Source organism: Trichechus manatus, unplaced genomic scaffold, assembly GCF_000243295.1.
Source record: "Trichechus manatus latirostris isolate Lorelei unplaced genomic scaffold, TriManLat1.0 scaffold00056, whole genome shotgun sequence".
Lineage (NCBI taxonomy): Eukaryota > Metazoa > Chordata > Mammalia > Sirenia > Trichechidae > Trichechus > Trichechus manatus.
In genome coordinates, this window is record NW_004443992.1 from 4,766,528 (window position 1) to 4,778,578 (window position 12,051).

General features: G+C 39.0%; 1 protein-coding gene across 1 annotated transcript in view; it reads right to left on the reverse strand.

Annotated features, from left to right (window-relative positions):
- Nucleotides 1-12,051, reverse strand: part of RFTN2 (raftlin family member 2) — a 70,999-nt gene that overhangs the window by 5,897 nt on the left and 53,051 nt on the right. Inside the window, exon 8 of the mRNA XM_004378191.2 lies at nucleotides 4,933-5,011. Within this exon, the coding sequence (XP_004378248.1) occupies nucleotides 4,933-5,011 (79 nt within the window). The remainder of the gene's footprint in view (nucleotides 1-4,932; nucleotides 5,012-12,051) is intronic.

Sequence of the window (12,051 nt, forward strand, 5' to 3'; positions counted from 1 at the left end):
GTAGGCATCTTGGGTGGCACAAATGGTTAACTTGCTCTACTGCTAACTGAAAGGTTGAAGGTTTGAGTCCATCCAGAGGTGCCTCAGAAGAAAGTACTGGTGTTCTACTTCTGAAAAATCAGCCATTGAAAACTCTATGGAGCACAGTTCTACTCTGACACACATGGGGTTGTCATGAGTCAGAATATATGGTTTTTTATTTTTTGGTATGATATCATTTCCTTGAATCTATTTAGAGGCCTGGCCTTCAAAATAAATAAAACTTTAAATAAAAATAGAAGGAACGGTCAGATAAAAAGAAGCTTTGTTTATTACACCACACAGCCTCATGTAGAAGAAAGGGCAATTAATAACCTCATTATACTTCATAAGAATTCTATTACCTAAGGACAGTCTTTATCAAAGGACAAAGACATAAAAAATGTAGTCTATGTGATTTATAAAGCAAATGATCTTTCTAAAATTTTATTTTTAAATTATCATATGAGAAAATTGACTTTCTGTGTGAGTTCAATGGATTTTAACTCATGTATAAATTTGTGTAACCACCACTATTATCGCACATAGAACAGTTTTCTCATCCTCAAAAACTTCTCATACTATCTCTTTATCACACCCTTCTCCACTCCAATCTCTGGCAACCACTGATCTGTTTTCCATCACTATGGTTTCACCTTTTCAAGAATAAATGGAATAATACAGTCTATAACCTTTTGAGACTGACTTCTTTAACTCAGCAAAACGCCTTTAAGATTAATCCAAGTTATTGTGCATATAATTAGTTCATTCCTTTTTATTGCTGCATAGTATTTCATTGTAATTAAGCAACATCATGGTAAATGGAGAAAATATTGAAGTTGTTAAGGATTTCATTTTACTTGGATCCACAGTCAATGCCCATGGAAGCAGCAGTCAAGAAATCAAATGATGTATTGCATTGGGCAAATCTGCAAAAGACCCCTTTAAAGTTGTCAAAAGCTAAGATGTCACTTTGAGGACTAAGGTGCGCCTGAACCATGTCATGGTATTTTCAATTGCTTCATATACATGTGAAAGCTGGACAATGAATAAAGAAGAACTGACACCTTTGAATTATGGTGTTGGTGAAGAATATTGAATATACCATGGACTGCCAGAAGAACGAACAAATCTGTCTTGGAAGAAGTACAGCCAGAACGCTACTTAGAAGTAAGGATGGCGAAACTTCATCCATGTACTTTGGACACATTATCAAGAGGGACCAGTTCCTAGAGAAGGATATCATGCTTGGTACAGTAGAGGGTCAGTGAAAAAGAGGAAGACACTTCAATGAGATGGACTGACACAGTGGCTGCAACAGTGGGCTCAAACATAGCAACGATTGTGAGGATGGCACAGGACCAGGCAGTGTTTCGTTCTGTTGTACATAGGGTTTCTATGAGTTGGACCTGACTTGACAGCACCTAACAACAACATTTCATTGTATGGATGTATCACATTTTATCCATTCATCTGCTGAAGACATTTGGGTTGTTTCTAGTTTTTGGCAATTTTGAATAGAACTGTTATAAACATCTGTGTACAGATTCTTGTGTGAACCTAAGGTTTTATTTCTTATGAAGTTAACATATACTTACCATATGACCCAAAACTGGGATTGCTGGGTCGTCTGGTATGTGTATGTTTAAACTTTATAAGAAACTGCCAGACTGTTTTAGAGTGGCTGTATTATTTTGCGTTTCAGCTACAGGATTGCTCTACCTCCTCACCAGTTCTTGTTGTTGTCATTATTAGTATTATTATTTTATTGTGTTTTAGGTGAAAGTTTACAGAGCAAATCAGTTTTTCATTAAGTAATTAATACACATATTGTTTTGTGATATCGGTTGCCAGCCCCGTGATGTCTCACCACTTCCCTTCTCGGCCTTGGGTACTCCATTTCTATTCATCCAGCTTTCCTGTCCCCTCCTGCCTTCTTGTGCTTGCCCCTGGGCTGCTGTGCCCACTTGGTCTCGTATACATGGTCGGACTACATGTGTTACTGTTTGTTTTATAGGCCTGTCTTTGGCTGAAGAGTGAACCTCAGGACTGACTTCAGTATATTTTCATTATTTTTTATTTTAGTCATTCTAATAGGTATGTAGTGGTATCGAATCATGATTTTAACTGGCATTTCTCTAATGGCTAATAATTTAAGCATCTTTTTATGTGCTTATTTGCCACCTATATATCCTCATTGGTGAAGTGTCCAACTCTGTTGCCTATTTTTTAATTGGGTTGTTTGTTTTCTTATTGTTGAGTTTTGAGAGTTCTTAATATAGTCTGGATATAAGTCCATTGTCAGATACGTGATTTGCAAGTTTTTTTTCCTCTCAGTCGTGGCTTGTCTTTTCATTCTCTTCGCAGTGTCGTTCTCAGACTAAATGTTTTAATGCGATGAAGTCCAATCTGTTAATTTTTTTTTATGGATTATGTTTTTGGTGTCATGTCTAAGAACTCTTTGCCAGTTCATGAAGATTTTCTACTATGTTTTCTCTAAGTTTGATAGTTTTACTAAGATAAACGATCTTTTAATAATTTAAAGAAAACTGAAGCTGTAAATGGAATATAAATATTTTGAATTGACCTTTTCCATATTTAAAAAAAATTCTCAAGCCACCTAGAATATTGCATGAAACATATCTGTGACATATAAAACAAATTCCAAAAGTAAAGGTTTTGATAACTTCAGAAGAAAAAATTCCAGCAATATACTTTCTTTAATATGCAATTCTCAGTTCCCTCCCCCACAACAGGAGGCATAAATGGATTTGTTTAACATAAAAGTACTGTTTTATGCTGAGTGCAATTGGATAGGGAATATCTTATCTATCTTAGCTTTAGTCTCAGTAGAAACTTTTTTTACAGGTTAGACTCTGGGTAAGCTTCTGCCAGCCCATGAGTTTATCTTTTTAATGAAAACTCATTGAAAATCCCAGGGCAAAATTTGTAATGCCTCAAATTTCTACCAACTGATTTTAGAACGAGAAACACCTAAAAATTCTTTGAAAAACTATATAAATGAAGCAATCCCCCCACCAGCCCCTCCCAACAATTGATTTCAAGGTACAAGCAAAGAACAGTGCCATTCTCGACCTGTGAACTCACAAAATGCATATGAGATAACCAAATTAGCTGAATGGTGATATTAATAGTCTGATTTCCCAATAATATTACTATCTTTTTGAGAAAAAATAAAGAATTATGTTTCCACTAGAGAAATCTAAGAGAATTTGCAAACTGGTTTTCTATTAGAGCTGTTAGATACTTCAGCTCCAGATTGAATCACCTACATGTTCTGCCCCCAAATAATCTCAACATTCTCAGACTTCCTGTTAGAAAAATTAAACATTTATTGAAAGAAGAACTATTAAGCCCATTTAGAGCCAGAACTCTAAGCTATAAAATATATTATTCTGGGCTTGTCATTGATAGAAGCCAACTATTTATATACTTCCTTCCTGTTATATAAATGAGCCAGTAATTTTATATTACAATGAATGTAAATATAATGGTTACCCAAAGGAAAGCTGTCACTAGACTACTGGGCAGTACTTAAAGTTAAACAAAAAGCATACCTTTTAAGGGAATCACAGCACTGGTATCTCATCCTAAGTAAAAGAGACTGAAGTAGCTGAATTTGGGTCTGATATCTTCTAAACTCCTTGGCCCTTAGTTATACAAAATCTCATATGGTTGTAAGTCTCTGGGTGGTGCAAGTAGTTAACGTGCTCAGCTGCTAACCGAAAGGTTGGAGGTTCAAGCATGCCCAGAGGCACCTCAGAAGAAAGGCCTGGTGACCTACTTCCAATAAGTCAGCCACTGCAAAGCCTATGGAGCACAGTTCTACTCTGACATACACGGGGTCATCATGAGTGGGAATTGGCTGGATGGTAACCAGAATGCCTCAGAAATGATGGCCACTTGTAAAATGTTAAAAAAAAAAAAAAAAGAAAAGAAAAGGCTATGACATGGTGAAAAGTTTCTTTGGAAAAGTAGAAAGAAGAATGGTAACTTTTTTTGGACCTTCTCTACACGTTACTATCACCACTACCCTTGCTTCTTCTTCTTGACAGAATACTTTTTTGGTGAAAAATATACATAACAAAACTTACACTATTCAACACTTTCTACATGTACAATAGACAGAACACTTCTTAATGAACTTGTGAACTTGATGTGCTTCTCAGCTGAGGGTGGGCAGTGGGTGAGCAGTGCTCACCTGTGTGCTGTCCATCTTTCTAACATCTGTGCTCTTGATCACTCTGTTCTCCTGCCTCCCCATCTTCCTACCCACGTTTCCACCTCCCTCCCTCCCTATCCAGTTAGCCAGCCTCTTTCCAAAACTTACGCGAAACAACTTAGCATGGCTGTATTACAGGCACTGTCAGTCTAGCTTTGCCAGTATAGAAAACCTTAACGTTTTCCAAAACAGTATTTTCTTGATATACAATAGAAAAAAAGGCTCACTTTACAGAATTTTCCAGTCCACTTGCAAGTTTCCTGTTTTGAAAACTATGCTTTATTAACACATAGATTTCTTCATTCAGTGATGCCATTCTACCTGTGCAACCAGTAAGGATAAGGTGATTTGAAATTCAGCATGGTCCTTCAGCAAAGAGCTCAAAAAATGAACTTGAGACAATATAAAAGAAAAGTGCTTTCAGAGGTCAAGATAGACAAGATCACATAGATCTGCTGCAAGATCAAAGCACGTTCATCACAAGAGTTAGAGCTGTCTCATATTGCTTCATTGCTAGCAAATTCCCTTCTTACATACCAGTTTAGAAGACTGTTTCCATATTAAGTCCATGCTTCCTCATCTGTATTCACCATTTGGAATCACAGTGAGGGTTAAAGATTAAATGTTTCAACATAACATTCAGTTATGTTGAAAGCATCAATTTCACTCACTTCTGGTGTCTGAGCAGCTGAATTCCACATCATTGGCCTCTGAAGAAATACCACTTGCTTTGTAGCCAAATTCCCTTCACTGCAAATTAAAACAACAGCATTAGGATTTGCAAATTAGTAAATCTTTACATTTCCTACTAGACTAGAACGTTCAACATGTATCCCTTGTAAAATAAGCAACTGATTCCAAAATAATTATGAAATATGATGCTATATAAGTTGCAGCTAGAAAGACAAGAAAAAAACCTAAAAAGTGAAGATTGTCATTACAAAAGAAAACCATTTTAAAGTTTAAAGTCTATTATAATCTCACCCTGCTATTATAACTATTTTCATTTCTCCATGTTTCCTCCTACTTTTTATCCACATGTGTCTTTTTGCATGTCTGTAACCACTGCATATTGATACTTTTTTTGTGTTCTATGCCTTTCACTGGACACTCTTTCCTTGTTTGTATACTGTGATCATACTTTTAATGACTGCATGATATACCAAATAATTGAGATACCTAAACCTTAATATACTAAACCTTCCCTTTATTATTGGAAAATTCAATTGTTCCCAGTTTTCTGTTAATTATAAATAATGTTTCTATAAAAATATGTATATTGTGTTTTTTAATGAATTATTTCCTTGAGATAAATTCTCATGAGTGGGATTATTAGGTCAAAAGAGTATGAATTAAACTTCTTGGTATGTATTTTCAAATTTGCCTTATAAAAAGAAGAGACCAGTGTTGGTTGCCAAATGTGAGAAATTTTATCTATATTTTCAATTGAGGGGTTTAAACCACAGCTAGTTGTATTTTCAGTTGCTTCTTTGTAGTCTGCCACTCAGTATTCCCCTTATTTAACTATCATCATAGCAAATTACCCCTTGCCAAAGACTATTTGGGGTTTGGATTCCTCTGAAATGCTTTTCACAGAGTCTCCCTCCGTGGATTTATGGGGAGGAGTGTCTGTAGCCAATGTTGCTCAGTTACGACTTTTATTATGCAAAAAGCCCAAACAAAACCTTACTATTAGCTGCGGTTTATGCTGAGCTCTTTTTCTGGAAAACAAACGCAACATTGAAACTCTGGCCCAAGAGGTCTATGTTAGCACCATTTGAAAATCCCCAAGCTTACTGATAACAGTTTAACTTGATAAGCTGCAAATCTTCCCCAAAGTGGTACTGGGAGATTCCTCCTTATTTATTTATTTATATTTTAAAAGACTGCTTCTATTTTAATTTGACTGTATCTCCAGTTAGGAAAAAAGATTCAGTATGAAAAATATCCCAACTTTGGGAACAACTTATCCATCATGCAACGTCAGTTACAGGGAGGGGGCTAACAGTGTACAGAGCAGCCTCATCGTGTGTTGAGGAGGCAGTGCGATGAGCTGAAAAGGGCAGTAGCTTTGCAGTCAGACAGTTCCTGGGGTTCAAGTCCCTCCACCAGACCACTTGCTAGCTTATGACTTTAAGCTAAAAAATAACAACAACAACAAAAAACAACCCAAACCTCTTGCCATCGAGTCAATTCCAACTCTTAGCAACCCTACAGGAGTTTACAAGTAGGAAGTTCATACGAGTTACATCAGCAGCATTCTTAATCATACTACGCAGACACAATGGGGTTTACATATAACTTCATGCATCGTGTGTTCAGAAAATGGCAGTTAAACTCCAACCAGTAAGTTTCCCCCTCACCCTTGCTGAGCAGTCTTGGCGGCAGCAGCCCCAACTCTCTCCTTTCCTTGCACAACGAAATAAAGGTACCTTTCTAGTCTCCCACCTTGGTCTCTTGTTTATTGGCTGGGATGAGACACGCCAAACAGAACTTGCGGTTTCCACCCAGAAACACAATTAAGCCCATGCGTAACTTGTTTACTGGTTAATCTGCCCCTCTCCAGAGGATGAAGACCTGGTGATCTGCTCCTGTAAAGATTTACAGCCTAGAAAACCCTATTGGGCAGTTTTACTCTGATGCATGGGATTAGTATGGGTTGAAAATCACCTTGACAGCACCTAACAACAACAACAATGAAATGTGGGGTGGAGTTAATGGAGAGGGAAATGTCTCAGAATCAAGAACATCTTCCAGACAGAAAATTCAAGGCAAAGGGTACAAGAGAATAGAGAAGAGGTTTCTGGGTAATGTTCAAAGTGTGTGATCCAGGAGAGAACCACCCCAGGAAAGCAGACCTAGAACTATCCAAAGTTGAGAAAGGGGGATCAGGGTAGAATTATTCTTTTGAATAGAAAGCAGGAGGAATTTCAGGTAGTGTAGAGATTGGGGTGTTCCTAAAGTGAGTTCTTCTCAACCTATTATAGGATGGGTCAAGTGACATTTCATTTCTGAGTACACTAGTATGTAATGAGTGGTTTAGAGCAGTGCTTCCCAAACTTTACTATGTATCCCAAATACTGAGAATGCTCATTAATAAAGACAGATTCCAGGGCCCACTCCAGATCAATGGAATCTGCATTTCACCTGGCTCCCCAGGCAATCTTGATGCACAGGAAAGTTTGGGAACCAACCCCAGAAGAGGGGCCTCAACTGTGGCATTCTTGGGTCAGCGAAAGAGAGGAAGACCCTTGACCAGATGGATTGACATGGTGGCTGCAGCAATGGGCTCAAACATAGCAACGATTGTGAGGATGGCATAGAACTGGGCAGTGTTTTATTCTGTTGTACATAGGGTTGCTATGAGTTGGAACCGACTTGATGGCACCTAACAGGGCTTATTTTGTGATACTTCCTACTATCAGAAGGAATAAAAAAAAAAACCCGAACAAACCAAACCCATTGCTATCGAGTTGATTCTGACTCATAGCGACCCTATGGAATGCAGTAGAACTGCCCATAGTGTTTCCAAGGAGCAGCTGGTGGATTCAAACTGCTGACCTTTTGGTTAGCAGCCAGGCTCTTACCATGCACCGCCAGGGCTCCTCAGAAGGAATAGTGTTCCTTGAATGATAAAACCCACCAATGGTTCCTTTTGGTATTAAATGTGGAAACAAAAATGATTCATTTTCTGGAAGCATCCTTGGCATCTGATTTATTTCAGCACATCCTTCTTCTTTTTTTTTTGTCTTAATCATTGTCTTTTTATTCTGGGGCTTAGACCATCACCAGTCTGGAAGAACTCACATTAACAGTATCAATGTGTCTATTTAAAAGAATGTTTACAAACACTGCACTGTCTTGGATCTTGAACCAGACATAACATCAGCAAGCCCACATCCTCAGGAGGAGTTGAAAAAACAGTTAGTGCCTGGGTGACCCTGGGCAACATCTGTCTCCTAATCTCTATTATGCTAGAAACTCTATGTCCCTGCAGCATTCTAAATAGATAGAAGAACATGTGTCATGTAAAGGCTTGAGACAGAGTGGCAGGTTCAGACCCTACCAATATTGGGAGTCAAAATGGAGAGGAGCCCTTGTGGTCCAGCTGGGCTGTCTGTCAGCACATCCTTCTAATGTGACACATATACTATAAGTTTTCTGGACAACTTAGTGAGATAGGCTACCCAAAGCCATACTGAAGACACGTATATTTCACCAGCTTTAGTTTCTTAATTCATGACCTGACTTGCTTGGGGCACTAAGCCAAACTGAAAAAGCAAAGGTCAAATCAGTCAGACCCGTGGGAAAAATGCAATTGGTGGGAAAAGCAAGGTCAGGTCCATCACCTGATCAGATCAGACCAGCTGAAGCAGAGTGTTTAAGTATAAAGCTGGAGTCAATTCCTGGGCTCACAGATATAAATAAACAACAACAAAAATAAAACTAAAAAGCAGTTTTATCACAGCTTGATAATATCTTCAGTGTGTAAAAATGGCATAGTGGCAGCTATGATCTTGTCTAACTTCACAAGGAGTAAGAAGAATCAAGATCAAGAGTCCAAGGCTGATTCCTATGAGATGAAAGTTAGACATACCTCTTCTTGCCAGCCCTTTTTACCAATTCTGACATCATCTACCTCCCCTGTGGTGCATTCTACTCCTCTGCGGAGTTCGATAACACATTGTAATGGCCACACAGAACTCACAGACAATACAATTACGGGTTTATTAAGGAAGTAACAGGTTACAATTCAGGTCCAGGAATGCTCAGGATACAGTTCTTTGATCAGGAGAGCCTCTTCTCAGCTGTGCCTGCAGGCAGATCTCTCTCTGGCCCTTGGCCCCTTGGCCTGGCCTCTGCCCTGCTTGGGCAAGTGTTACAAAGCTCTTTTAACTCTGTCACTAAGTGACCAGAGGCACCCTACTCCATCAGTTAGCCTTGGCCCAAAGGTGCTCAGCTCTAGCTCTGTGGGTCGGCAAATCTAACTCTATCAAGTTCCTGGAGGTATCCTACTCTGCCAGCAAGCCTCCTGCCCGAAGGCGCTCAGCTTTCTTGCTTGATGGGCCAGGAAGCTCACTGTGCCATCTCCTATGGTTTCCTTTTGGAGGTTTCCTGGTTCTGCTGCCGCTGTTTCTCTGCCGCTGCTTCTCTCTGTCTCTGGCCTTACAGCTCTCTCTCTTGGTCTCCTGGTTCCAGAAGCTTCTCAGCGCAGGGATCCTGGATCCAAAGAACACATTTCACCCCTGGCTCTTCTTTCTTGTTGGTGGTAAGATCCTTTCCTCCCACCTCTGGGATGGCTCATTTTAATCCTAGCAGGATGGCAAAACTGACCAATCCCTTCATTAGGGTTTCATATACCTTATTGCATAGTCCCACTCAATCACTGTGTGTGAGTCACAAAGACTAAGGCCAGAAGGGCCATATTAAGCAATTCATTGCACTATGAGTGATATTTAAAATTTTTAATTATTCATGCAGGATGTTACAAGGACAACTTAAACTTCTGCTTACAATTTTAAGCATCTTTGAAACAGAGCCTGAGAACTTAAAGAAAATTTATGGGTAGGTGGGATAGAGTCCTTCTACGTTCTTTAAGATATAAAAACTAAGAACATGTTTGATTGTCCTGTGGGAATCGTCCCCTCTACACAGTTGCTCATGGCCAGTCTCTGCTGTGGCATTTGCCCTTCTGGAATGCCCATGCCACCACCTCTGCCTGTTTGCATCCTGTCCATCTTTCGAGATTCATTCAAAGTGCCATCTCCTTCATAAAGCCTTCTGGAATCTCCCACTCAGAGTCCCTGGGTGGTGCAAATAGTTAATGAACTCAGCTACTAACCAAAAGGTTGGAGGTTGGAGTCCACCCAAATGTGCCTTGGAAAAAAGCCCTGGCGATCTGCTTTTGAAAAATCAGCCATTGAAAACCGTATGGAGCACTGTTCTACCCTAACACACATTGGGGTTGAATTGACCCATTGCAACTAGTCTTAATCCCCCACCCGAAGAGCAATGACCCTTTTTGTGGCTCCCAAGGATCCCTCACACCATGCTTAATCCCTTTTATCATGTAATATAGTTGCTGTACACACATTTTCCTCCCACCAGGGCTGAGCTCCCTGAGGAGCCTGTCTTCCTCATCTCTGCGTCTTCCAAATTAACAGGAAGCCCCTTTTAGATTGGTGCTCAGTAAATATTTGAAGAATCAAAGAATTTATGAATGAATGGTCATTTGGCTTCTGTGATAATGTATTGATGCAGAGAACAGAATTAAGGAAAAATCATAAGTGAATCAAACTTGCAGAAGAGATAGGTTGTTAGTTTTTTTTTTTTTTTTTAACAACTATGAAGTTCATGGACATTTAGTACGAATCTTTTGATCTTTAATGATTCTTTCTTCTCCTCACAAAACTTATTCTTCAGGCACATCAGCCTAAAATAATATAGTCTGCAGCATTTTATACTAATTTGAAATGTTAAAATGTCTCATGTTATGCTCAAATTTTAAAATGGTGCAAACCCCTCTCCTCTACCAGTTACTTCATTGAAGGGAGAGATTTCTTAAACAAGACTCAAAAAGGGAAAGATTGATACACTTGCCTATATTAAAAATAAAATTTTCTGTTAATCAAAGACATCATAAAAAGAGAAAAAGAACAAGCCACAGAATTAGGAAAGATAATTGCAAGATACAAAACCAATAAATGACTCATATCCATTGTATATGAATAACTCATAAATAATTCAATCTATATGCTGAGCAAATAATTCAAGAAGTTGGACTATATGAAGAAGAATGGGGCATCAGGATTGGAGGAAGAGTCAGTAACAACCTGTGATATGCAGATGACACAACTTTGCTTGTTGAAAGTGAAGACTTGAAGCACTTACTGATGAAGATCAAAGACCACAGCCTTCAGTATGGATTACACCCCAACATAAAGAAAACAAAAAGCCTCACAACTAGATCAATAAGCAACGTCATGATAAATGGAGAAAAGATTGAAGTTGTTAAGGATTTAATTTACTTGAATCCACAATCAATGCCCATGGAAGCAGTAGCAAGAAATCGAACGATGCATTGCATTGGGCAAATCTTCTGCAAAAGATCTCTTTACAGTGTTAAAAAACAAAGCTGTTACTTTAAGGACTAAGGTGTGCCTGACCCAAGGCATGGTGTTTTCAACTGTCTCGTATCCATGAGAAAGCTGGGCGATGAATAAGGAAGACAGAAGAACTGATGCCTTTGAATTGTGGTGTTGGCGAAGAATATTGAATACCATGGACTGCCAGAAGAATGAATAAATCTGTCTTGGAAGAAGTACAGCCAGAATGCTCTTTAGAAGCAAGGATGGTGAGACTTTGTCTCAAGTACTTTGGACATGTCATCAGGAGGGACCAGTCCCTGGAGAAGGACATCATTCTTGGTAAAGTAGATGGTCAGTGAAAAAGAAGAAGACCCTCAATAGGATGGACTGACACAGTGGCTGCAGCAATGGGCTCAAACCTAACAACGATTGTGAGGATGGCGCAGGACTTGGCAGTATTTTGTACTGTTGTACATAGGGTAGCTATGAGTCAGAACTGACTCTACGGCACTTAACAACAACGACAACAATATAAAGTTCAAAAACAAGCAAAACTATATTGTTCAGGGATGCCTACATGAGTGGTAAAACTATAAAGCAAGGCAAGGAAGTGATTATCTTAAGAGTGCAATAGTGGTTGCCTCTGAATGAAGGGTGAGTGTCAGATGGGAAACACATGGGGTGCTTCTACGGTGCCAGCAA